Consider the following 26,749-nt stretch of genomic DNA (forward strand, 5'->3'; position numbering starts at 1 on the left):
ACACCAATACAGTATACTAATGCATATATATGTTTGTTTTTTCAATTGAGCTGCATGATTGGTTTGTATATTTTGGAAATTAGTCCCTTGTTGGTTGCTTTGTTTGGAAATATTTTCTCCCATTCTGAGGGTTTTCTTTTCGTTGTTTTGTTTATGGTCTCCTTTGTTATGCAAACGTTTTAAGTTCTTTCTTATGATTTCTGACCAGAAAGGCATCACCAGCAATTGTTCTGCAAGTACCCTGTTCCAGGCACAGAACTTGGTGCTTATTAACATGGAGAATTCATAGAGTAATGTTAAAAAAAAACCCAAAAAACATTAAAACTCCAGTTTCATGTATTGTTGGTGGAAATGTAAAATAGTTAAGCCACTTTAACTAGTTGGCAGTCCCCCAAAATATTAAACATAAAACTACAGTATGATCCAGCAATTCCACTGCAAATTATATACATAGGACTTCCCTGGTGGTCCAAGGGCTAGGAATCCGCCTGCCAGTGCAGGGGACACAGGTTTGGCTTCTGGTCTGGGAAGATCCCTCACGCCTTGAAGCAACCAAGCCCAGCAACCAAGCCCATGCACCATAACTACTGAGCTTGAGCACCTACAGCCCATGCTCTCCAACAAGAGAGGTTATTGCAATGAGAAGCCCACACAATACAACTAGAGGGTAGCCTCTGCTCACCACAGCTAGAGAAAGTCCATGCAAAGCAACGAAAACTTCAGCATATATAGCCCAAAAAATCCCCCCAAAACAAAGTATACCCCTGAGAAAATTGAAAGGGCTTCCCTGGTAGCTCAGTGGTAAAGACTTCACCTGCAATGCAGGAGACCCAGGTTCAATCCCTGGGTGGGGAAGATCCCCTGGAGGAGGACATGGCAACCCACTCCAGTATTCTTTCCTGGAGAATCCCATGGACAGAGGAGCCTGGTGGGCTGCAGTCCATAGGGTTGCAGAGTTGGAACAACTGAAGCAACTGAGCTCAGCTCAAGAAAATTGAAAACAGGCATTCATACAAAAACTTGTACACAGATATTCACAGCAGCATTATTCATAATAGTATAAATAAACAACTCAAATATCCATCAGCTGAAAAATGCATAACACAATGTGGCATTTTCATACAACAGAGAATATTACTTGGCAATAAAAAGGAATGAAGTCCCAACACACGCTAGAACATGAATGAACCTTGAGACCACAATACTAAGTGAAAGAAGCCAGTCATAAAAGACAAGGTGACTTGTATGGTATGTGAATTATATATTAGTAAATTTGTTTTTCCCCTTCATGGATCACAGCCTTGTCATGGCAAAGGGGCTTGCATAACTCAGTGAAGCTATGAGCCATGCCGCATAGGACTACCCAAGAAGGACAGGTCATAGTGAAGAATTCGGACAAAAGATGGTCCAGTGGAGGAGGAAATGACAACCCACTCTAGCATTCTTGCCTGGAGAACCACACAGACAGTATGAAAAGGCAAAAAGATATGACACTGGAAGAGGAGCCCCCAGGTCAGAAGGTGTACAATATGCTACTGGGAAGAGTGGAGGGCAATTACAAATGGCTCCACAAAGAACGAAGTGGCTGGGCCTAAGTGGAAATGATGCTCAACTATGGATGTGTCTGGTGATGAAAGTAAAATCTGATGCTGTAAAGAACAATATTGCATAGGAACATGGAATGTTAGGTCCATGAATCACGGTAAATTGGACATGTCAAGCAGGAGATGGCAAGATCAAACATCAACATCTTAGGAACTGGTGAACTATGCAAAAAAGGTCTTAATGACCCAGATAACCACGATGGTGTGCTCACTCACCTAGAGCCAGACATCCTAGAGTATGAAGTTAAGTGTGCCTTAGGAAGCATTACAATGAACAAAGCTAGTGGAGGTGATGGAATTCCATCTGAGCTATTTCAAATCCTAGAAGATGATACTGTTAAAGTGCTGCACTCAACATGTCAGCAAATTTGGAAAACTTGTCAGCAGTGGCCACAGGACTGGAAAAGGTCAGTTTTCATTCCAATCTCAAAAAAGAACAATGCCAAAGAATGTTCAAACTACCATATAACAATGCTCATTCCATATGTTACCAAGGTTATGCTCAAATCCTTCAAGCTAGGCTTCAATGGTGCATGAACTGAGAACTTCCAGATGTACAAGGTGGGTTTAGAAAAGGCAGAGGAACCAGAGATCAAATTGCCAACATTCTTTGGATCATAGAGAAAACAAGGGAATTCCAGAAAAACATTTATTTCTGCTTCCTTGACTACATGAAAGCCTTTGACTGTGGATCACAACAAACTGTAGTAAATTCTTAAAAGAGCCTGGAATACCAGACTACCTTCACTGTCTCCTGAGAAATCTGTATACAGGTCAAGAAGCAACAGTTAGAACCAGACATGGAACAACAGACAGTTCAAAATTGGGAAAGGAATACATCAAGGCTGTATATTGTCACCCTGCTTATTTAACTTATATGCAGAGTACATCATTGGAAATGCCAGGCTGGATGAAGCACAAGCTGGAATCAATATTGCTGGAAGAAATATCAACAACATCAGATTTGCAGATGATACCACGCCAATGACTGTGGCGTGGTACAGCAGAAAGTGAAGAGGAATGAAAGAGCCTCTTGATGAAGGTTAAAGACGAGTGAAAAAACTGACTTGAAACTCAACATCAAAAAAGCTAAGATCATGGCATCTGGTCCCATCAGTTCAGACTCTTTGCGACCCTATGGACTGCAGCACCCCAGGCCTCCCTATCCATCACCACTCCCGGAGTTTACTCAAACTCATATCCATTGAATTGGTGATGCCATCCAACCATCTCATCCTGTGTCGTCCCCTTCTCCTCTCACCTTCAATCTTTCCCAGCATGAGGATCTTTTCACATGAGTCAGTTCTTCACATCAGGTGCCAAAGTATTGGAGTTTCAGCTTCAGCATCAGTCCTTCCAATGAATATTCAGGACTGGTTTCCTTTAGGATTGCCTGGTTGGATCTCCTTGCAGTCCAAGGAACTCTTAAGAGTCTTCTATAACACCACAGTTCAAAGGTATTAATTCTTTGGCACTCAGCTTTCTTTATAGTCCAACTCTCACATCCATATACGACTACTGGAGAAACCACAGCTTTGACTAAAGGGACCTTTGTTGGCAAAGTAATGTCTCTGCTTTTTAATATGCTGTCTAGGTTGGTCATAACTTTTCTTCCAAGGACAGTGATTTTGGAGCCCCCAAAAATAGTCTGTCACTGTTTCCACTGTTTCCCCATCTATTTGCCATGAAGTGACAGGACCAGATGCCATGATCTTAGTTTTCTGAATATTGAGCTTTAAGCCAATTTTTTCACTCTCCTCTTTCACTTTCATCAAGAGGCTTTTTAGTTCTTTCTTCTTCACTTTCTGCCATAAGGGTGGTATCATCTGCATATCAGGTTATTAATATTTCTCCTAGCAATCTTGATTTCAGCTTGTGCTTCCTCCAGCCCAGTGTTTCTCATGATGTACTCTGCATATAAGTTAAATAAACAGGGTGACAATATACAGCCTTGATGTACTCCTTTCCCTATTTGGAACCAGTCTGTTGTTACATGTCCGGTTCTAACTGTTGCTTCCTGACCTGCATACAGATTTCTCAAGAGGCAGGTCAGGTGGTCTGGTATTCCCATCTCTTTCAGAATTTTCCAGTTTATGGTGATCCACACAGTCAAATGCTTTGGCATAGTCAATAAAGCAGAAGCAGATATTTTTCTGGAACTCTCTTGCTTTTTCGATGATCCAACGGATGTTGGCAATTAGATCTCTGGTTCCTCTGCCTTTTCTAAAACCAGCTTGAACATCTGGAAGTTCACAGTTCATGTACTGTTGAAGCCTGGCTTGGAGAATTTTGAGCATTACTTTACTAGCGTGTGAGATGTGTACAATTGTGTGGTAGTTTGAGCATTCTTTGGCATTACCTTTCTTTGTGATTGGAATGAAAACTGACCTTTCCCAGTCTGGTCGCATCACTTCATGGCAAATAGAAAGGAAAAAAGTGGAAGCAGTGACAGACTTTATTTTCTTGGGTTCCAAAATCACTTGTAGATGGTGATTGCAGCCATGAAATTAAAAGATGATTGCTCCTTGGAAGGAAAGCTGTGACAAACCTAGACAGCATATTAAAAAGCAGAGACATCATTTGGCCAATAAAGGTTCATATACTCTAAGCTATGTTTTTTTCTGGTAGTTATGTATAGATTTGAGACTTGGACCATAAAGAAGAGTGTCAAAGAATTGATGCTTTGAAATTGTGGTGCTGGAGGACTCTTGAGCATCCCTTGGACTGCAAGGAGATCAAACCAGTCAATCCTAAAGGAAATCAACCCTATATATTCATTGGAAGGATTGATGCTGAATCTGAAGCTCCAATACTTTGGCCACCTGATTTTAAGAGCCAACTCATTGGAAAAGGCCCTGATGCTGGGAAAGATTGAAGGCAGCAGAAGAGGGTGACAGAGGATGAGATGGTTCGATGGCATCACCGACTCAATGGATGTGAATTTGAGCAAACTCCAGGAGATAGTGGAGGGCAGAGGAGACTAGTGTGCTGCAGTCCATGGGGTTGCAAAGAGTTCGACATGACTCAGCGAGTAAACAATGATAACAACAAAATTTGTTGTTTTTAAAACCCTCCATCCAATAAGGAAACCATGGCACAAAAATGAGCACATTCCTTAAGATTACACAGCTACTCTCCTGAGTTCATTCAGGGCAAGATACACACTTCCAAATAGCAGCATCTCGATGGTACATGATCATGGTTTTGTTTTGTTCTTCCCCAATGTTGACAGTCTTTTCTGGACTCCCCCTTTACCTCTGCTTGAAGAACTGCCCGAGTTGGGTCAGAGTAGGAGATGGGTCAGTGGAAGATAATAGTTACCAGGACTCTTTAATTTCACTCCTTCATCTCATATGAGTTTACTGCTCCTCTCTCACTGTAGCATGTAAGCGCTAGGAATGCTGGGCTTCTGTTGTTTACGCCTGTATCTCCAGGTACTACTAGTTCCACACCCAGCATGATGGATGCAGCAAATAGCCATTGAAGGAATAAAAGGCAGACAGTGGAGGTTTCTGACTTTGGCTCTATAACTCTCAGAGGTAGAAATGGAGTAGGGGTGAGGTGGTGCACAGCATCAGGGATCTGAGGCACTTGTGGGAGAGATCTAGGAGACATTGGATATACGTGTCTAGAAAGTATTTCCCTGAGAATTCCACACCCAAATGCTTATGGGGACCAGGGAGGTGCCAGGAATCATGACAATGGCCTGTTCCTAAACAATGGATTGGAAAGGACAGTGGCAATCTGGAAAGAATACGCCCCATCTCAAAGGACAGTCATAGGGGAAGTAGGTATAGTGTCAACAGATGAGTTTTCAAGAGAAGCTGAGAACAAGAACTGCCGGTGAAACCTTGTGTGCAAGCCAAGCTTCCCCTGGCCAATCCATTTCTGACTTGTCAGCATGAACTAGGCTTGAGTCCTCCTGAGAAGTCAGGTATGTGTGGCGGTGGCAGAGGACGCTGGATCTGTCTTTCCTAAGGTGATCGATGGGTACACTTGGAACAAGTCAATTCTGGGTAGTTTGGGTGAGAGCCAGCTTTTGTAGCTTAGTTTAGTAGTCACTTGCTTTTTGAATGATTATACCAAAGAACGTTAACTGTATAGTACATTTCACAGGATCCCATTTTTTTGTAATATTTTAAGAATACCAAGTAAAGTAACTGGAGGAATATGCCCAAGTTAACAGTGGCCATCTCTGAGGAATGGGATTATAAAGCATTTTTTCTTTGTACTAAGTATTTGTGTACTTATAGTTTTATAATGACCATGTATTTAAAAAATCAATTAAAAAAATTACACATCTAACACTAGTTACTATGCGTGTTCATATACATGTGCAGGTGAACACAAATACCAAATGATTGACGGTGGTTACCTCTGGAAGGGTATGTGCCTTGGGTGTGTTGATAGATGCTCAAGTGCTATAGCTGGCCCTCCCTGTCTGTGGTGCCACATCCATGGAGTCACCCGACCATCGATCGCGCGGTACTATAAGACGTATTTGTTGACCGAAGTCCACATGTAAGTGGACCTGTGCAGCTCAAACCTGTGCTCAAGGGTCAACTGGAGTACGTAGTCCTCGCGGTCAAAAAGTATGAAAAACTTCACTGCCCAGCACTCCAATCCAACCCCTCCAGAGGGAGAACAAACTGCCCAGGTGGGAAGGAGGGTAAAACCTTCATCAGGACATGGGCAGTACTGTCCTCATCCCTCCCTGACCCCAGGACCCAGCCCAATACCCACCCAGGTGATCCAAACACACTCAAAGAGGAGCCAAGGGGCCTCATTGTAACACTCGTTTTTATATAAATATCCGCAAGTCATGTTACAGAATAAGCCCCACCGGGGAAAAAAAGTCAACGTTATGTTTTTGTTAAATCAACCCCTGCCTTCTAGGTTGGGCCCCAGCCTGGGGGCACTGCTGCTTTGGGAAGGCTGGGGCTGCTGCCAAGAGGCTGCTGAAGAAGCTGCCTATGTGGCCCACCCCCAGGCCGACCCCCTTCTTTGGTGTGTGGTACATGGTGACCTTCTCTGGCCCCTACTCAGCCTGAGGCAGGGTTCTGGGGGACAGGGTTCTGGAGAGCAGGGCCCAGGAATCCTGGGGGCACTTGGAATAGAGTGGGTGGGGGGGAACCAAGCCACTAAGAGGTGGAGTATGAAGCTTAGAGGTTGCGCCTTTGGGGAGTGGGGGCACAGAGGTAACAGGAGCAGGTGGGGGAACCCGGGCTGTCAGTCAAGCATGAAGCATCTGCCCTTCTTTCTGGCCTAGGTACCCAGGTCCCTTCCCCTGTTGGTCCCCCTCCTGCTGGTCCCCGTATTCCCAGGAATAACCCCTGGGTTCCTGCCTGTCCCCTCCCAGCTCTTCCCCCTTCAATTCCCCCTCCCCCCACAGAGAGGCCAGAGGCTAGGAACACAGCACCAGTCTTAGGATTTAATTAACCAGGAAGGGGGATTATTGGGAGGGGCACCCCTGTAAAAATGTACAAAAGGTCTGGGGGGCTATGTGGAAGGGGAGATAAATATGTACACGGAACCCCCCTTCCTTTAGCCCCTCCTCCCCCAGCCCTGAGAGGGCATGAGGACTTGGGTGGTAGGTGACGAGGAGGGGGGCACTTTGGCCTCTGGCTTAGTGAGCCCTTGGCGAGGCGGGCCAAGGGCCTAGGGGCCCTCAGAAGGGGCGATGGTGCACCTCAGGAGATCATGAGATGTGACCTCTGAAATGACCCCCACTCTCAAGTACACACACACACACACACACACACTCTCTCTCACAGACACACACACACACACACATACCTCTCTAGAGGCTTGTGACCTCTGCCCTCCCAGTGACCCCAAGGTCCAACTGATGCGTGATCTCATGGGGGTTGGGACTTCTGCTCCCAGATTCCATGACCTCAGAGGTGGCTGGTGAGGTCAAGATCTCTGCCCTCCAGCCCTGGCTCGAAAACCTCAACTCTAGAACCATGTCAGAAGAAAGGGGGGATGGAGCTATGCCCCTGCCCCTCCCCTTCCCTCACCTGTCAGCCCGGGCTGGGCCAGGGGCCCGAGGAGGGGAACTGGGCCGGGGGGCGGGCACAAGTGGAGGTGGTGCCCCCAAAAGGGCTCCTGGTGGGGTCTTGCTGAGAAGGTGAGGGGTTCCTGGGGCCGCAGTCGGTGGTGGCGGCGGAGCCAAGCGGCTGTAGAGGAGGGGATGGGCAGGCTCCAGACCATAGAGGCGGGCGGCGGCCACGGCCCCAGGTCCAGTCAGCTCCTCGCCCGCCTCGTAGAAGCGGGGCGGCCTAGCGAGGCGAGGGGGCCCAGCCAACCAGGTTGGCTCCAGGAAGCCAGCACAGCGCTCTGGAGGACTAGGGCCCAGAAATGGGGGTGGCCGGGGCCTCTCAAACAGCAGGTGAAGGCCTTGGGGCCCGGTGGTGGCAGCGGCGGCGGCGGCAGCGGCGGCAGCAGCAGCGGCAGCGGCAGCGGCGGCAGCCTCTTCCTTTCGCTCCTCCTTTACCCGCACTGACTCCTTGGTGGGCCGGGCTCCTTCCTCACCAGCCCGGGCCTTGGGAGTAGCAGGAGAAACTCGGAGCTGGGGCCGGGAAAAGGGGAGGTCCCTGGGGGAGGTGAGGAAGGAGAGGATGAAGGAGCTTAGATGGATGGTGGGCAGCAGGCAGAGGGCTGGGCAGGTGGGGAGCACGTGAAGCCACACCTGTCCTTCTCCTCCTTGGTGAGAGGGCTCCCTCCGCTCCACCGGCCGCTCCTTGTCTGAGCCCGGGGTCCGGGCGGCCTCAGGGGGCCGGACCCAGGCAGGAAAGGCCAGAGGACTGCGGTGCAGGCGGCCCCATGGGTCTGGGGGGGAGGCGAAGGCTGGTGGGGCCCCTGGACTTTCTTTCTGGGCAAAGACGGCGCCGGAGTCTAGACAGAGGACAGAGCAAAAGACAATGGGAGCCAGGGGTGGTAGGGCCCACTCAGGCACCCTCCTGGCCCCCTGCCTGAGCACAGCAACCCACCGCCCTAGTCCCCACCCCACCCCTCCCCATCCCCTCCAGCACTCACTGAATGTGGGGCTGCCCAGGCCTCCAAAGGCCCCGTTGGAGAGGGCAGCCAAGGAGGCGAAGCTTGTGGGACGCCCAAAGGGATCTGTGGGAGAAAGGGGGGACGGTCAGAGCATTGGGCGGCGGCTCCGAGCAGGCATCATGGACTGGCAAAGAGGCTGGTCAGCAAGCAGGCCCTGGAAAGGTACTGAGGTTTAATGTGCAATGTGTTGTTTAACAGCATAAGTTCCATGAGGGAGGTGGGATCATTCCCATTTAAGGAAGATCAAACAGGCTCAGAGAGGTGAAGTGACTTGCCCATCAATGGTCATCTAACCTGCGAGCGGTACCCCTAATCCAGGCCTCTGACTCCAAGGTCAGGCTCTTACCCCACATTCCCCTATACCCGCCACCCAGGCCAACTCAACAGCCAGCCACTCCCCTGAAGAACCTCTGCTAGCTGCCTCCCACCCACATGCAACTGAACCCTGACTGTGTGTGTATGTTACATGGCCGTGAGAACACCTAACCTGCCAGCTGGGGAAATCTCACAATTGCCTCTTCTAGAACACCTTTCCCTGGGCCAGCCGGCTCAATTCTTCCTTGTTCATCCAAACTAGGATAAACCTCTCCAAGAAGCTGGCGGAACCACTGGGAGCCAGGGACCATGCTGCACAACCTTCCTCCACACGCCTCTCCCCACTACTCCTGGCTATTTCAGACAGTGACTGAGCTGGGCAATGACTCTGCCCTTCGTTATCCCATTTTACAGACTGTAAGATCAAGGCTCAGAGCAGGGAGAGTAACTTGCTTGAGGTCACAAAGCAAGTGGACCCAGGTCTACCCTCCATTCCAGCTGCCTCTCAGGTTTAATTTCAATCCCCCGCTTAACACCTCCAAGAAGTCAGGGTCAAGGCCTGGGTTGCCCAACATGCCCTTGGCTCTTACCAATGTGGGTGCTGGGACTCAGAAAGGGTCCATGGGCCCCGGGAGCTGCCGTGAAAGGGTTGGCTGCAGCATGGACGGCACCTGGGGCAGAGAGGCGGATGAGGCTGAGTGTGTGCAAGGTGGGCCTTGGGCTACAGGTGGGCACCCTCAGGCCCAGAGAGGGCTGGCCAGACTCACCAGTCGCAGTGAAGAGGGAGGCGGCCGGGTGGGAGAGCTCCTGCCCAGGGGGCAGGGCCCCATAGGGCCCCGGAAGGCAGGGCAGGAGGTCGTTCCGAAAGTCAAGCTTGTGGGAGTCGCCCTGCATGGGACAGGGAGAGGGGCAGTGAGTGAGGAGGCAGGTGTGGTCCCGCTCTTGCTCTTCCACCCTGAGGCCCCCTCCGAGAGCTGGCTGGTGCCAAGGGAGGGCGAGGGTGGGCCTCTGCCTCTCTCCAAACCTTCTCTGACCACCCCCCAGTTAGCTAGAGAACCTAGTACTGACTGTGGAATTGCTCAGGCAGTGACCAAGGATAGGAGAAGACGTTTCTGGCCAAGATTCTGCCAAGCTCCACTGAAGGTAGACACCCAGAGCTCAGGCAGGCCCGCTCTCCCCAGCCCTCTGGCCCCAGTACCTTCATCTTTTCCTGGTGTCTCAGGATCATGTAAGCCACGCGCACGTGCATGGCACACCACTTCCCTGGTTTCTGCCGCCCCAGAAGGATGACCAAAGGGAAAGGGAAGGAAAGAACGTTCACTCATCACCCACTCCAGACCTGGCCCTGGGCCCAGCATCGCCATACAACATCCCCACTTGTCAACCCCTACAAGTGAAGGGTTAGGACTAGGTTCATTTCACAGCCTAGGAAACTGAGGCTCAGAGAGAGAAACAGTCTTGCCCAAGGTCCCACGGCCTGCTATGTGTGAACCCGGGCCTGCGGTTTGCAAGCCTTTCGTTTCCTGCTGTTCCATCTGGCTGCCTCCATGTCTTGGGCTTCTGGCTTATTCCCAAGCAAGACCCACCCCTCAGACAAACACGCTGACACCAGCCCCCAGCCTCATGCAGCCTGAGGTCCTCACCAAACTCACCCTCAAAGGTGGCCGGAAATGGTCAGGGATCTGGGAAGGGCAAAGCAGAGATTGGCGGCAGTTCAAACCTGTTTACTGACCTGGGCACCTCATCTCCATAGTCCCCAGTACCCCACCCACCCAAGCACCTCTCGTGTGGTACCCTCAAACCTTTCCTTTTCCCCGCTTCTCCAACTCCAGGCATCTCCCTTCCAGTACCAAGTTACTGAACCTGGCCCCAAGGAGGTGCCCTGCCTGGAAGGCTGTAGAATGGGTTAGTGGGCAGCAGGTTTCTCAAAGAGTAGCTCTCTGACTGACAACTTCATGTATAATGAGGAACTGCTTAAGATTTCTTTAGAAAAATACCTTTACAATTGTTAAAACAAGCTGGAAAACCTCTGGACTAGTCTCTTTAGGAACTATATCCTATGCTTTTCACCATGTTCCCAGAGCCCTGGGCTTTAAGGCTGTTGCCCATGTCTCGTCACAAAGGGGCAGCTTATCTTTTCGTTAAGAACAGAACTTCCTAGTGTGATGTCATTTGGAAAAATAGAATGCTGTGACTTAAAAAAACCTGAAAACTCTTATAAAAATTACTGTCCTATAATCTTATTTCTGGGGCAACTTCACAAAATTCCTATCCCTCATGCCTGAGAAACTCTTCACCGACAGAAATTCCCTCTCCTCAGATTCTCAGGGATACCCCTGATCACATATTAAAGAGAGGGATCAGGGGGTCACTCTCAAGTCAACACTGCTCTCCCTCAACAGATCTTCGAGCTCCCTGAGGACCTGCCTTGACCCCCCTCACCTGTGTCCCCTTTTGGGGAAGCCCGCTCGGCACTGGCCCCAGTCGTGGTGGCAGCTCGGGGTTCGTGCTCTGAGAAAGGGGAGTGGAGGGATCAGTCAGAGAAGCTGATGCCAGGCATAAAAGGGGGCTAGAATCAAGCTGGGGGCTGGGACTGGGAGGGAGTATGGCTTTGAAAAAACCTGGATCCACAGGGTGAGGGCAGGAGGAGGGGCGTGGTTTGGGGCAATTAGAAGGTACATGGTTCTGGGGGTGTCTGGGTTTGTAAGGGGTGGGAGGTGGTGGTGGTGTCTGGGTTGGGAGCTCACCTTGGGCTGGAAGGCCCCCTGCAGGGAGCCAAAGGAGACAGCCGGCGGGAGGCCCGGAGGGAGGCCGGGCACTGCGGGAGGGAAGGCCGTGTACGGCTGTGGAGAGAAGGGGACTAGTCCAACTGGGGGTGGAGGTGGAGCCCAGGGCGGGTCTGCTCATTGGTCCTCTGGCCTCCACCCTAGACCCCCCACCCTCCCCCAGGGAGCTCTCCCAGGCTCAAGGCTCTTGCTTTGGAAGCTGAAGACTGGACCCCCACAGTCAGGGCCACACACACTGATATATCAATGCCCACGCACCACACACACACACTCACATTATGCCGGAAAAGGCCTTCCATCTTTCCTGGATATTTCTCAAACTAGGGAAGAGAAGGGAAGAGTAAGCTGCCAGCCAAGAACCCAGGGCTTTCCCCTGGAAGCCACACCCTCCCCCCAGGTCTCTGAGTCTCATCACTGGCCCAATGAGGAGCTCACCATGTGGGGGCCGTGGGGTGGCAGCAGGCCCGGGGGGTAAGGGGTGAAGTGCTGGTGGGTGTGCTGGTGGGTGTGCTGGTGCTGGTGGTTGTGCTGGTGGAACTGGAAGGCCAGGGGCCGGGCCGAGCCCCCTGCCCCCACCACCTCGGGGCCACCCTGGGCATTCAGGTAGCGAGAGTTCAGGTCCTGGCCGATCAGGTCCTGCTCTGTGGGAGGGGAGGGGGAGAAGGCTTTAACATCTGTAGCCACCATGGCAGCCTCCTAGGGCCCGGGTGACTGGCCTTCCCTTCTGGCCTTGGGCCACTCCCTCCTCAAGCCCTGCTGCCTGCTAAGGTCCAGATGCCCCGAAGTCAAATGGGCCCAAGCCCAGAGCCATGGCCCCCCGCCCCCCGGCCAGGATCCCAAACTCACCAGAAAGGGCGTTAGCGGCTGAGGCCCCAGGGTGCCCTGGCACCTGCAGCAGGGGTGGGGGTGGGGGCAGGGTGGGGCCAGGGGAGAACAAGGAGGGGTGGTGGGGTGGTGGGGGGGGCCGAAGCCCAGGAGGGGGGAAGCTGTGGGTGGATAAAGGCAGGGGCAGTGAGGGCGTCGGGGGCCGGTGGGTGAGCTGCGCGGACGAGGAGGAGGCAGATGAGGAGGAAGAGGACGAAGAGGATGATGAGGGGGGAGGTTGAGCCACGGGAGGGGCCGGGGCCTTGGGGGGCGGCCGTGAAGAGCTGGGGAGAGAAGTGGGGAGATGAGTGAGGGGCTGGGAGGTGCCAGCTCTGACGGGAGGGGGTCAGAAGCCTGGGAAATACCTTGACCCTGGTTCTCCAACATGGAAGGTGGTAGAACCTGGCCCCCAGGACCCCTACCCCTCACCCAGGGAACCCATCCTCAGACGGAGGTACCTCCCACACCCAACAAACCCCCCTCCTCCTGTCTCTTCTTCCACACAGCTGCTTCTGACGCCTCTGGTCTTTCCCTTTTCTGACTCAATCACAGCACAAAACATCATTCACTTTGACGCTTAATTACAACAGGCCACCTGGGTTCCCACCCGAAGCCAGTGGAAGCAGCGCTGCGCTGGACTGGTGTAGGAGTCAGGAGGCCTGAATTCTAGGCCCATCTTGCCATCAACACCCTGGGTGACCTTGAGCAAGTCACTGCCTCTCTCTGAGCCTTAGTTTTCTCAATAAGGGAAAAAATGATGATAACAACAAAAATTGCATCAATCCTTGAAGTGTCATTAACTCTTACCCTTTACTGAGCACTTGCTGTATGCCAAGTACTGTCATCTGCTTTACATGCTAATCCAAGTCTCCAACATTCCACATCACCTTCCCAACTGCTGCCGCATCCCTGGGACCCCTTGTATCTTTTACTTCTTTAAACTTAACTCAGTTTCTTTTCCACTTGGCCTCACCAAACAGCAATGTGTAAAATTAAGGGGCTGAGGTACTACTTGTATTTTTTTTTTTAAACACATCAAAACTGAAAAAATTTTACTCACGTACCATCTAAAATTCCCTCGCACACCACTAACAAAAGTGTGTACACACTTTGGGAAACACTGCATTAACTCATAATTAATCCTCACAACAGCTTTACAATGAAGGTACTATTATTATTTCACTTTACAAAAAGAAAAAATTGAGGCTCAGAGAGGTTAAGTGACTTGTCAAAAATCACACAGCCATTAAGCGGCAGAGTAAGAATTTGAATCCAGGTTTGAATAACACCAAAGTCAGCACTCTTAGTCATTATGTCAGCATTTCCCAAAGTATGTTCCAAACAACACTATTCCTAAGAGATGTGCCTTACAAAAAAAAAAAAAACTTGGGGAATAAAATTGGGAAACGGCACAAACTGGATTCCTCTGCAAGTCAACGTATAAAGGGTTCTGAGAAGTCCTGTAGTAATCTCTTTAAATTTGTCCCACAGTATCTCTCAAACTTTTTAGCCCCCAAATCCCTTTTCAAGTGATATCCCATAAGAACCAACCCATGTCCCCAGACACAGAATGCAGGGGTTGGCAGCAAAATGACTAGGCCTTTCCAGACCTGGCCAGACCTCCCGATCACTCACCTGCCAGTGCTGAGGTCCAGGCTGCTGCCATAGGGGGAAGTGCGGAGGCCAAAAGGCGAAACCCGAAGCTGCAGCTGGGGCTGGGGTGGGGGTGGCAGATTGGGGGCGGCCGGCAGGGGTGCAGGGGGTGAGACAGGAGGCCGAGGGGCTGGTGGAGGCGGTGGTTCCTTCGGGGGGAAAGGCACTAGCAGCGGGTCGGGCCCTGGGGGCTGTTCCTGGCTCCGCTCCAGGCCCGACACTTTAGGGACCACGGAGAGTTTTGCTTCACAGTTCCCATTGAAGGCGCCATGGGGGCCCGAGGCTGTGAGGGCAGGACGGCAAACATATTCAGTTAAGGACCATGCTTACCCAATTTCCCGCCCGTATCTCCAACCCCAGCCCTTGGGACCAACCTTTGCTGGTTGAGACAGTAAAGGACGGGTCGAGGTCATCATCGGAGACCTGGGGAAGGATAGGGACACAGTCAGGTTCTGGTCAGGTCAGGCCTTCACCCAGGAAGGCCAACAGCCTCTGGAGTTGGCTAGGCACTGGTAGTGGTGACAAGTCTATTCCATCAGCTTAGCTGAAATCCACTCAAGACTGTGGGCTCTAGGAGGCCCAATGCTTGGGGAAACGGGTAGAGCAACTAAGCCTGCGCATTTGATAGGCCAGGAAGATTGAATTGAGGCAGTACTGAAGTAACAGAGAAACAAGTAAATCAAGGCAAAAATGTCAGATATCACTAACTGCTGGCCCAGACTGTCTACCAGGCTTATAGATCTATTTGGTCCGTAAATGTCACCAAAAGTTTTAAACTAACTGCGAATACTTAGAAATCTGGAGATTCTTCATAAAAACTCAGACTCAGGTTCTCTTGACAATAGGCTCCCAGTCTCCCACTTGTGCCCCGATCAGATGGACAAAGACTATTTGCTTCACTACAGAAGTCCCTGTCCAGTCAACTTTTTAAACTACAGCAAGACATACATCAGGGAATACACGTTTAGTTAGTGACAGGAGAAGAACATCAACTGCTAGAACACACTTTGAAAGCTAGCACATCAGCCCTAAAAGCAAAATGAAACACACCTTTATAGCTTACGTTCTTACACTGTGTACAATAGTTTAGCGTCCTCACTGCCACGACTATTGTCTACAGACTGTAATCTATAGGAGCAGACTAATAACCAGCAGGAAGAACCAACTGGGTTCCATAGCCACCCTGGGTTTCCATGGAGAACCACTGGTATCTCCAAGTGCTTTGGAAAGGATAGCATAGCAAGGCATAGGCCTTTGATTCTTTGGTCAATTGGCTCCAATTACCAAATAAAACTTGTCATTTACTTTCTCAATCCCCCCCACCCCCCAACCTGCCTACCTGTCCCATGCATCCTCCCCAAACATCCATTTCTGGCTCGACATAACTCCCTTTCCCCACTTAAGGGAAGACTCTGTCTGCTGTACAAGGAGACCTTTAAGGCACAGTTCATTTTATGAGCTGTAATACTGCCCACCCAACAAGCTCTAGCCCCACTCACCCTCTCGTCCAGATCACTTTCTGCATCACACTGGGGAGAAGGAAAGACAGAGGTGTCAAAACAGGGAAGAGAAGGGGGACCCAAGGTCAAGGGGTGTTTCAGACAGGGAGTGAACGGGAGGGGCCCATACAGGTGGAGAGCACTTACTATGTATCCAGCTTCCAGAGAATGACGGGAGGAGGCCTGAGAAAGACCAGAGTCCAGAGGTAAGGGAGGCTGGCTGGCGAGGCCTTTGGATAAAGTCTAAGCTCCCTGGCAAGGCACTGAAGGCCCCTCATGACCTATTCTCAGTCTCCTTCTATTCCCCACCCAGTTCCCAATGCCCTGGCAACTTTTCAAATCTACCAGATTCTCACATCTCTGCGCTTTTGCCCAAAACAACTTAGCCCTATTTCTCTTCTCAGCAACTTATGACTATCCTTCAAGGCCTGACTAAGACATCCCAGGGGGCTTTCCCTAACCACAACCCTCCTCCCATCCCCCAGGCAGAATGAGTGGCTTCCTCATGTGGGTTTCTGCAGCATCTCTCCCAGATCTCTACCTTCTGGTGCCTCTCAAGTTTTGGTCTAGGTGTTTGCTCAAAGATTCTTTCCTACTAGACTGACACTGACTTGAAAAGGGGTGCAGAGACCATATCTAATTTACGATTCAACTACGTCCTTTTGATACATCTCTGAATTATCAATATGTTCAAGGCAGACCCAGTATCAGCCCAAAGCAGGAAAGTCTGACTGTGGACATGTCTTTATCAGTCCGGGATGGGGCAGTGGGCGCTCAAATATGCTCTGCCTTTCTCTTTGACCTGAGAGACTGGGGTCACTTCACCATGGGTAGCAGCACTGCTGATGGAAAATGGGTCTATGTGAAGAACATTCGGCTCAGAATTTTAAAGGACAGGGATCTGGGGCAAGCTCACCTCTTTCCTCCTCCTCTTATTGGGCCATTTTCGGGCCCGATCCCCAGAGGGCCGGCCAGGCTCTCGATCAGAGCTGTCCCCTGGTTCCCCAGTTGCCCCACTGGAGCCCCCCCTCTTCCGCTTCCCAGAATGCTTCAGCCGATGCTCCAGTCGCTCTGGGGGCTGAAGAGACGCATCCTTCTGTGGAGGAGGAGGTGGGACTAAAGTACATACATGGTGGAGAAAGGAAAGCTCCCCACCTCTCTAGGGGTGACCAAGTTACCAAAGTGGCTCTCGGGCCCGGTAACCTGGTTGGTCCCTGGAGACTAGCTCTACCTCCTCCCACCCCAGGGTGGGGCAGAGGCCTGGCCAGAGGAGCCGGTTGCTCTGGTTTGGGGTGCCAGCATTCCCCCCTCAACTCCACCCACTCCAGGCACCGTACCCTTCTCTCGGGCCCTCTGAAGCCCCCCAAAGGTCCCCGGCCCCAACAGGCCCCACCTGCAAGGCCTCGAGGCTGGCGAAGCTGGCGATAGCGAAGCCATCGATCAAGTCCTCCTCTTCTTCTTCCTCCTCCTCAGGCTCTTCCTCGGCCTCCCCATCGTCTGCGCCCCCCTCCTCCTCCTCCTCCTCTTCCTCCCCGCGGCTGCCCGAGCCAGCAGGCCGCTTCCGAGCTCGGGGTCGCGGGGGCCGAGGCCTGGGACGCGGCCGCCGCCGTCTCGGGCCTCCGGGCCGCTCTCCAGACGAAGCTGACGACCACGGCCTGGCCGGCGGCGGCGGCGACGACGAGGACGAGGAGCCGCGCGGGGCGGCCAACAGGGCCCGGGGCGCGTCGCCGCCGGGACCTCGGCGGCGCCGCTGCTCCCGGTCTCGGTCTCGGCGCGAGCAGCGCCGCCGCCGCCGCTCCCCCTCAGCGGCCCAGCCCGGGCCCGGGGCCGCGGCCGCTGCCGTCTCCATGGCGACCGCCCTCAGCGCCGCATCCGGAGGCGGCGGGCCCCGGAGCGGCCTGTCCGCAGGCCCGGGGTCGCAGGCGCGGCGCTGGCGGCTGCACAGGGACGAGAGGGCCACGGCTTTCCCTTTAAAGCAGGATCTGCTCGCCCCGAGCGTGCCCCAAGGCCAAGGCCCAGGGAGCCGGCGCCGCCCCCGGGGCGACAAGCCCGAGAGCCCCCCCTGTGGGGCCGGCGGGGCCGAGACAGCGAAAACGGGGCGGCCGTCCCTTTAAGGCAAGGCCTCAAGTTGTCCAGTCTCTGACTCCTTTAAGACGACCCGACGGTGTCCGACCGGCCTAGTTCGGTGGCTGCCCCCTACCAGGGGTCGAGACAAGTCTCCCCGAAGAAGAGGAAGGGCCACCCCTTTAAAAGGGGCCGAAAGCTCGCCCCGAAACGTCGACCTCCCCTTTAAAAGTGCCTCAAGTCCTCCGGCTAAAAGAGGCCACCCCTTTAAGGAGTCCCAGGTTCTCCAAACAGCAGGCCGCCCCTTTAAGGGCTCGGGAGTTAGTTTCTAGTCCTCCACAAACGGCCACTTCCCCTTTAAGTTGAATTTAAAGGACTTCTTGCTTTGAGAAGTGGCGATGAGAATCCTCTGCTCGCTCCAGTTCTCCCAACAGCACAGTTCTCAATTTGTCAGCGTCTGTTCGGCGGCTTCCCCTTTAAAGGCTGGCGTTGTAGTCCGCCGAGATAGGTGGCCACCCCTTTAAGGAGATTTAAAGGGGCCTCTTCCAGGCCCAGCTCTTCCAGCCTCCGCCTCCGGTCGCCATGAAAGGCGCGAGGTGGGGGGCGGGGCCGAGGGGCCAGCCCTCCAAAGCCCCGGATGTGAGGCAACGGTGACGGGTAGAGCTTGTCTGTCTGCCGACATAAAATTCTCTTCCTTCTTTCCTCCGTCTCTGTCTGACGTTCGCCTTAAAGAATCCGGAACGGCAGCTGGGCAGCTGGGGAGCTCCAGCTCACCCTCCTGTCGTCTCCTTTGGAGTCTTGGGCCTCTTCTCCGCCAGGACTTCCCTGCCCCTCCTCCCTCTTCCTCCTCAGCCTACGCCTCCTTCCTCTCTCTGTCTCCTCCCACTTTTCGCCCCCTTCCCCTCACCCCCCTACAGGCTTAGCCGTTGATAGGCTGAGAAGTGTACGTCAAGTCGAAGGGGCGGAGTCAAACGCGGGAGGGAGGGAGTGAGTAATATGTAACCGCCCTCAAATCTTGGATTTGGTATACGTCAGATTAGCTCCGCCCCTCATCAAGTCTTGTGACTCAACTGGTTAGAAGTAGGCGCTTGGGGCGGTCCTCCAGATGACCCCGCCTCTTCCTGCTCTTCGTTTATTGGCTACTCTCCTGACGGCGTCTAGCCGAGGATCTGGATCTAGAGTGCGAGTCGTTGGGGACAGTTGGCCGCTGGGTGGCGCGCGGCCGCGGAAGGACACTGTACACTGCCAGTTATGTGTTCTCTCCCTTTCTGCCGCTTGGCTTAGTCCACAGGCTGTCTGGCTTCTCGCGCACGCGCGTGATGCTACAACCATCAGGCTGGCCGCTCAGCGGGATCCCCCGCCGTGCCGGGTGGTTAGAGCACGCGGCTTGAGCGCCAGTCGAGCGTAAAGGAAGCTTTCGCGTCCAGTTATTGCTCGGTGCAGGAGTGCGGGCCTGGGGTCTGCGTGCTAACAAGATAAAAACAGTTTGCATTGTGTGCCAGACACTTTCTCACATAGGAACTCATTTGACAGAAATCTCTTAGGAAGGTACTACCATCAGCCCCATTTTACAGGAGAGGGGAATTGATAAACTTTCAGTTTCCTAAGCAGGATTTACTCAGGAAGCTTAGCTCCAGTCTGTGCTCCTGGCCACTATTCTACCTTTAAGTTATGAAAGATGTAGTGTGCCGCTTGTGTTCTCTGGTTCCCTGGGTTTCCCTTTTAATGTGAACATTATGACAGCTTGCTTTTTCATGTATAAAATGGGTATAATTCTTATAGGGCTATTTGTAGGTCAAGTACCTGTGACAGGTTGTTGTAGGTGCTTACTTATAGCTGATTATTATTAGTTCTTGAATCCAACAACAGATTCTTGGCCTGTGTGTTAGAAGGAACTCAGGGCTATCTAGAACAGGGCTTTAGTCCACTCTAGGACTTTCAGCCTCTTCTTTTTTTTTTTTTTGCTGTGCCACGCAGTGTGCAGGCTCTTAGTCCTCCAACCAGGAATGGAACCTGCAGCCCCTGCAATGGAAACATGGAATGCTAACCCCTAGACCACCAGGGCATTCCCTCAGTCCCTGACCAGGGTCCAGAGTCACAGTATCTTCTGGAGCAGATTCAGAAGTATCCCTCTGCATAGGAAAATTCTCAACCCAAGAAGGTATCTCCAATGACCATTCCTCTACCCCATTCCCTATATCCCACTTCATGGTCTTTCCTGGTACCACCCTCATTTCCCAGTTTTACAGGCCAAAGTAGAAACATCAGCCAGTACTGGCAGTGAATCTCAAACTCTGCTAGAGACATACAGAAGAATCAGAAACATATCGAAAACTTTACTAGAAATATAGAGAAAAAATTATAACTGCCTCAGAGACTTCCCCCCACCCCCTCAGGACGCATGGACAGACAAATGGAGCTTCTAAGTCCGATGGGGCTGATCTTGATCCCCTTCCTCCTCCTCTTCCAGGAGTGAGGCGTCCAGCTCCTGGAGTCGCTGCTGCAGCAGGGGTTCTACATCTGGGCTGGGGGCCAGACTGGGAGGAAGGGTCCTGCCAGCTGTAGCCCGGGCCCCTCGAGATGGCCGCCGGGATCGAGGAAGACTGCTGTCCCGAAATTCTACAGTCCGCCGGAGCTTCCTTGAGCTGGTGAAAATCAGAGTCCCATTGCGCTCCCGGGGTTCCTCAAAGATGGTCTCAAAGGTCCTGGACCAGGCAGGGAGGAGTCCAGGTTACCAGCATGCCCCCTGATTCCAGTTTTCCCTCTGTCACCCCTAAGCCTTCAAAGTTTCTCACCTCCTGGTTGTGGGTGACTGGTAATTCTTGTTGGTGTAAATTTCTTCCAAGCTGAACTCCTTCTTGTTCAACCTACGAGCCAAGAGCAGACGTCACTGAGAAACCTGGGGCTAGTGGGCCTGGAGAAGGGATAAATAAGGCCTGGTCTATATTTCAGTTTCTTGGATCTGTCAGGAGCCAGGAGTGCTGCCTGAGGCAGACAGATGGTTCTATATGCAAACCACGTCCAGAACAAATGGAGTCCTCCAAGCTTGACTGAGAGGAAGCAGAGCCACACTCAGGGGACCTGAGCCTACACCTGCTTCAGATCCATGCACGACAAGCTTCTCACCTGACTGGCCGAGGCAGCCCCATTGGTGTGAGGTTTATTTGAGAACGGGCCGGTGTCCTGCGTATTCTGAATCGAGAAACCTTCCCGATGGTCTGCAGAGATGGGGCAGAGGGTAAAAAGTGCAGCGTGGACTCAGGCTCCCACTTGTCTCCTCCCCGTTCACCTGTACCCCTACCTTGGTCTCGGAATCTGGAAGCACCTGGTCTTCTGGGGCCCTTGGCTCCTTTCTCTTGGTTGAGCTCAACCTGTAGAGAAGGTCAAGGCTCAGAGCCAAACAGCATTCCCAGCTGCCTCCCCCTCTCCTGCCCACTGGATACTAGGGTAGGAGGCTGGGCCCCCTCCTGTGGCCAGAGCTTTAAGGAGGGTTTATCAAGAGCACTACCTGGGTTCTGCAGGTTCAGAGAAGGAAGAGGTGGATGCAGTAGACGAACAAGATGTGACGAGGGGAGGAGAGCCTCCCACTCCTCCAAGAGGGAAGACCTCTTTCCGGAGACAGGGCCGAGGGGGTGGTGGGGCTTTGGCCATCTCTCCACCACCCACCGTGTGCCGCCGAGGCCGTGGCCGGCTTGAGGGGGCTGGAACAGGGGGCCAGCTGCAGGGATCTGGGCCAGGGGGCCCCAGGTCAGGGCAGGAGTGGCTTCGGCCCAGAGAGGGCTTAGTGAGAGTTGCTGAGGGGTTCTGGTCTTGGGCCCGCCATTGGCGGATAGGGGGCCGGGGACTGACTGTCACAGTGCCCTCAGAAGCCCCGGGCTGCCCGGCCTCTGAGATGGCAATCTTCAACTCCAACTTCATGGGGGGTGATGGGGGTGGGGGCCGCGGGGCTTTGTTGGGTGTGAGGAAGATGTCAGCAAAGCTCTCCAGCTTGGAGCGGACGGAATGGAAGAGGGGGGCCAAGCCCCAGGGACTGAGGCGGGGGCGTAAAAGGCTGGACGGCGGTGGGGTCGATGGGGGCTCCAGAACAGGATCTGGGGCTGAGGAAAGGAGAGGGTCAGGTGCATATTCTGACCTGTCTAAGCCCCACTTAGGAACCTTAGTCCCTCCCCCAAACACTAACCTTTGCCCACTGAGGAATAAGCCCAGCCCTAAAATACCAAGCCTTAAATTCAGAAGTTCAGACGTCTCTGAACTCTAAACTCCATCTTCACACACCAAGCTCCACCCTGAGAGGGAGTTAAGCCCCATCCCCACCTCTGCATCTGACACTTCTAAGCTCAGCTAGAATTTTCCAGAACCCTCCTTCTCATCCATCTGAGTCCTTACCTGGTGGTAGGCTCGCCAGAGGGTTTGCAGACAGGGCAGATGGACGGGATGGGGCTGGCAGGTCCCTGGACGGAGGCTTTGGCTGGTGAACCATCACCTTGGGCTCAGCTCTGGGGTGAAGGCGCAAGTTAAAGGCAGAGGAACCTTTCACATTCAGATCCCACCTGAGCCAGGACCTCCCCTGTCCCTTAATGCTTCTGAAGGTGCTGCAAGGAAGCACTGGACATGTAAAGTCTGATGCCCCTAGCTTTGGCTGCCTGGATAAGAGCTGCCACCTACACGTCTTCATAATCCCTTCCCAGCCCTCTCACCTTCTCGCTGGGATGATGAAGTTGGAAGCCTCATCAGCAAAGCCCTGGATATAAACAGGGGGTGTTTATGGGGAGGCAGGGAAGCCCCCTGTGGCCTCCGTAGCTCCCCTATCCCAACTCTGTCAGTCTCCAGATGCCTGCCTGGGTTCATGCTAAAGACTTTTTCATATAGGTCTTTGTTCAGGCAATGTCTTCCAATCTAAAATGCCATCCTCCTTTCTCTGAGCAAAATCCACCCCAGACATAGTCCTCCCACAACTTTCTTCTATGCCCAGTGACATGCCTGCCCCCAACTGAACCCCTGACATCTTTCCCTGAAGTTCCCATACCTCAGCTCGGGGTCTGGAGCTGGCAATGTCCTGCAGCATCACCACCAGGGTGGGCTGGTGCACCTGGTCCACCTTTTGTGAAGGCCCCTCCTCTGGGCCAGGTGTTGTCCTTGATTGCCGCCTTGGGGTGGAAGGGGGCCGACGGATACGGCTCAAGGGCTCTCGACATAGGTGCAATGGGTCGGGAGGCCTAGAGAGGGAACGGGAAGATGAGTGGGGCTCAGCTGTGTTCCCAGCTCCTCCCCCCCATTCTGCCATTCTCACCTGGCTTGTGGGGACCACGTGGCCTGCCGGGGTGGTGAGGCAGGCGGCTGGCTGCGAACAGAATCCCGATGGTTGCTGTGGTGTCGTGGGGTGGAACTCTCTTCTTGGGGCTCCAGGGGGACCTCAGAGAGGAGGAGATGTCAAGAGGAAGGTGACAGAATGAAGCTGGACCAAAAAGGGCCTCCCTATGCCTAACAGTGCCCTATGCCATCAAGATGACAGAAATAGTGGCTAGAATTCATTTGCAATCCCCAAAGAAGAGGTCAGTTATGGCCCGAGCTACTTGGTATGGGGCCTGGGTAATGTCACCCAGGCTATTTGCATAAATGAAAAGGACAGGGTGACCTGGAGTGAGTCATTGCCCTAGTTGGGGCCTCAGTTTTTCTAATCTGTGCAATGGAGCCAAAGACCTCAGCCTGCTTCCCAAGGATTGCCTAGAAATTGGGCTGGGAAGAAAGCAGGGGAGTTTCTCACACTTAAGAATTGTGGGGATGTGGTTTTGGCACCAGAGACCTGCCCAATTCCAGGTTGGAGTAAGTGAAAGCCAAGCAAAAAAAAAAAAAAAGCATTAGGGAGACTGACTGATGAGTGTGAGAATGAGGTGTTTGGACCTCAGTGATCTTCACTTGACCTAGTTTGACTTTCCTACTGAGGGGACCTGATGAAGAAGGGGGCCTCTCAGTTCAAGAGGCTCACCATGCGGGCAGCCATGACATCTTCCAGGACCACGGCCAGGACCCGCCGAGAGGCTTTTTCCAAGGGCGAAGGGGCCCCGAGAGGCTGCAGTTTCGGCCGTTTTGGGCTCTTGGCTCCCCATAATGCTCCAGCATGGGGTTGGCGGCACAGACGCTGCCGGCCAGGCGTGCTGAAGGATGAGAAAAGCAGAGGACGGTCGCCTAAGCCTGTTGTTGGCCCTGTGGTTTCCCCGGTACGGCCACCAGGCTCCCCGTTTCCCGGGCTCAAGACAGGCGGGCGGGGTGCGCTCTCACCTGGAGTCCCCGGGCAAGTCCATGGGGGAAGCGGCGGCTCCGGGGAGTCCCTGGGGGATCCCAGGTTCCAGCCTGGGGTAGGAGGGGAGCGGGGAGCGGGGAGTGAGGGCCAGCCCCTCCCGTGGGGCTCCACCCTTCATGGTCCGCCCGCGGCTCCCGGTAGCCCACGGTTCGGAGCCCTGGGGCGCGTAAGGGCGCCCTCGCCTGGCTACCGGGAACGGGTGTCTCCCCTCTGCCGCCGCGGCGATCCGCGATCGCCCTGTCTGAGCCGCGAGAATCTGAGTTGCAGCGGTCCCAGTTCTCCCACGGCCGAGCTTCCTGGGGCCTTTGTCCCTGCAGATTCCGCCCTGAGATCCCCGGGATCAGCTGGGATCCCAGTCCTCGGAGGCTCAGTTTCCGCCGGATCTCTTCACGGGGAGTGGCTGAGCACTCCGAAGCAATACTCGCACAAGCCGGCGGCCCTCCCTCCCACCTGATCCCCTAGACTGGATCCCCGCGGACACAATGCTCCAGCGCGGTTCCTCCAAACAGACGCCGCGCGAGTATCCTCCTCTCCCTGTGAGCTTCGGCTCCGTAAAGCTACACTCAGACAGAGGCGGCCCGAGCTTGAGCATCACGAACTCAGTCCGGATCCCCGGGGATCCACTGTCAAGCAGTTACCCCTTCACTCCAATCCCGGGAGGTCCCGCCCACAGACCCCCTCCCTCCGCCCTCCCCTGATCCCCGCCCAGCGCTCTCCCCAGCCCGGGTCCAGATGGCTCAAAAGTTTCTTTCCCTCCCTCCTCCCGCCCTCTCTCCAGCCGCTCGGTGCCCTCCCCCGCACGCCGCTCACCGCCGCCTCCCGCAGATCCCGGGTCTTCGACGGCTCCCACCTCCGGCTCCTTTAAAACTAGTCTTACCCAGCACTGCCCAACCGCCGAGGGCCTTCTTCTCGGAGCCTTTGGGCACCGCCCAATCGCCGGTCCTGGTCTTCCGGGGTGGTGAGAAACTAACTGAAGCCGCCTGGCGGCCATCATGCCTAGGGGTAAGAAGCCAATTGGGCGGTGCCGCCATTATAGTTGAACCCAGATTGTGCTGTCCTCGATTAACTTAAAGTGGACCGCACGGCGTCTTCTTTTCTGGCCGGCGAGTGGCCGAAGTCTAGGGCAAGTTTCTAGAGCTACTGAGGCAACTCTGGTGAAGCTAGACTACCGCCACGTTTTTTAAGGGCATCTTCCGGTTCTTTCGTTCTTAGACCAATAAACGTGAACTGAGTGCTAACGATATGTGAAAGTTTCCTAGAGAGGCCCCATTGAGTCGGTTTCCAGTTCCATTCTAGGTTCCTGAATCACGTTACCAGGTTGCCAGGGAAAAGTTTGGCAGGAGGTGGTCGGGGCCAGAGATTAGCGCTGGTGCCGACTCAAGCTTCTTTGCTCGCACGGTGTCCTGGAGAGCCTGGGCTGAGTCAAAGTGAGGAGGAGGCTGGGGCGTTCACTTCACCCGACTGTTATGTACCTCTTCCTGCAGGAGAGGTTTCTATAGAGGACGGGTTCCCACGAGCACTCTGAAGAGGAGCCTGGCTGATGGGGTGTGTAAATAATCCTTAGCAGTAAGGGATCAGGGATCCTGCTGCTTAGAGAGGCTGCTTCGTGAAACTTTTAAACCAGGAGCCTGCTGTTGGGGGTAGGTAATGGGCTTGTACTGGCTTCTGGACTGTGAACGCGCCCCCACTGCTTTACCAAAGCCCATGCCTCCACTAGTTCTCTTTCCCCAGGATTCGCTGGTACAAACTAGTACTTATTTTTCCTGATAGAACAAAAAAGACTAAAGCCTAAAATCGGGCCTGAATGAAGATTAAGACTCGGCCCAACATAATTCTCTTCTATGGGATTGAGTAATAAGAGTAATGACCCAGGAAGGATGATGTAAAAAGACCAGCACTGGTTAGTGTTGGTGTGGGACGTGAAGACTCCCCAACTCTGTAACGAAAGACTCAACCAGATAGGTGTCCTAGGACTACAGCCACTCTCTGTAGTACAAGGCTGGCTGGGTCCTCTGGAAATCCATCATGAGACTTCTGGTGAGAATAAGCAACAACTGGTTCAACTAGAAGTGTTCTATCTTCCCCTGGAGCAGGGCTGGCTACACAGGTGCATGAGGAGGGTCCCTGCTGGTATGGCAATGCATCCAGCTCTAAGTAGAGATCCCTCTCCATCTTGGTAAATTGAGAGGCCTCCTGTAGGCTTTCACTTAAACCTGCCTGCTTAAACACAGAGGTATTTCCCAGATTGCAGGTTAATGAAACGCTTTCAAGGGCAGAGCAAACCTGATCTGAGTTTTGATTCTCTAAGTCTGCTGAAGAAGTCAATGCCAAGGGTAAAGGAAGTAGGCTAAAGAAAGGGCCTGGTTTCTGAGAATCTGGTTGGGGAGGGCTTGGCCCTCAATTCAGGCCAACAGTGATGAGCCTTCGTACCCTCACAGTCCTGCCTCACCCCTCTTTGTAACTACCCTTTAAACAACTCTTACCTTACCCACTGCCTGTGTACATACCCCAGGCAAGGCCAGTGTGTGGTGATCAGTGATTAGAGGCCCCTCCCAGCCTTCAGTGGAGCAGGTGATGTGGCTGGAGATTGGCACATCCATGTAT

General features: G+C 53.2%; 2 protein-coding genes across 4 annotated transcripts; both read right to left on the bottom strand.

Moving 5' to 3' along the window:
- Positions 1–7,015: 7,015 nt before the first annotated feature.
- On the bottom strand, positions 7,016–18,732 carry FBRS (fibrosin). Its single transcript, XM_070363230.1, is given in 19 exon segments — positions 7,016–8,200; positions 8,296–8,316; positions 8,318–8,501; positions 8,643–8,726; positions 9,569–9,649; positions 9,746–9,866; positions 10,177–10,248; positions 10,631–10,660; positions 11,421–11,489; positions 11,726–11,821; positions 12,040–12,084; positions 12,200–12,405; positions 12,611–12,912; positions 14,264–14,564; positions 14,656–14,704; positions 15,781–15,810; positions 15,928–15,963; positions 16,697–16,876; positions 17,174–18,732. Coding segments are annotated over 19 exon segments (2,943 nt in total). The 5' UTR covers positions 17,630–18,732; the 3' UTR covers positions 7,016–7,620.
- A 1,433-nt stretch (positions 18,733–20,165) lies between these two features.
- Positions 20,166–26,506, bottom strand: PRR14 (proline rich 14). 3 transcript variants are annotated; one of them, XM_005888802.3, is made up of 12 exons: positions 24,956–26,487; positions 24,124–24,195; positions 23,831–23,999; positions 23,135–23,256; positions 22,871–23,060; positions 22,542–22,585; positions 22,231–22,340; positions 21,353–21,941; positions 21,146–21,215; positions 20,971–21,062; positions 20,640–20,711; positions 20,166–20,549 (listed from the first exon to the last, which is right to left on the bottom strand). In XM_005888802.3, exons 1-12 carry the CDS (start codon positions 25,174–25,176, stop codon positions 20,267–20,269), a joined length of 2,034 nt encoding a protein of 677 aa, XP_005888864.2. In that variant the 5' UTR covers positions 25,177–26,487; the 3' UTR covers positions 20,166–20,266. The 3 variants fall into 3 exon arrangements, with proteins under 3 accessions (XP_005888864.2, XP_070218906.1, XP_070218905.1); XM_070362805.1 differs by lacking the exon at positions 24,956–26,487 and adding an exon at positions 24,596–24,796; XM_070362804.1 differs by lacking the exon at positions 24,124–24,195 and having other exon boundaries at positions 24,956–26,506.
- Positions 26,507–26,749: the final 243 nt, after the last annotated feature.

The sequence above is a fragment of the Bos mutus genome, chromosome 25 (assembly GCF_027580195.1).
Source record: "Bos mutus isolate GX-2022 chromosome 25, NWIPB_WYAK_1.1, whole genome shotgun sequence".
Lineage (NCBI taxonomy): Eukaryota > Metazoa > Chordata > Mammalia > Artiodactyla > Bovidae > Bos > Bos mutus.

Excerpts from the sequence above, each read along its gene's own strand:
- PRR14 (XM_005888802.3), bottom strand. The coding sequence starts at position 25,176 with ATGGCGGCACCGCCCAATTGGCTTCTTACCCCTAGGCATGATGGCCGC. Across the intron at positions 23,257-23,830 it reads ATGTCATGGCTGCCCGCATG|GTCCCCCTGGAGCCCCAAGA; the intron begins GTGAGCCTCTTG and ends CTCCTCTCTGAG. Across the intron at positions 21,216-21,352 it reads TCTGAACCTGCAGAACCCAG|GTTGAGCTCAACCAAGAGAA; the intron begins GTAGTGCTCTTG and ends CCTTCTCTACAG.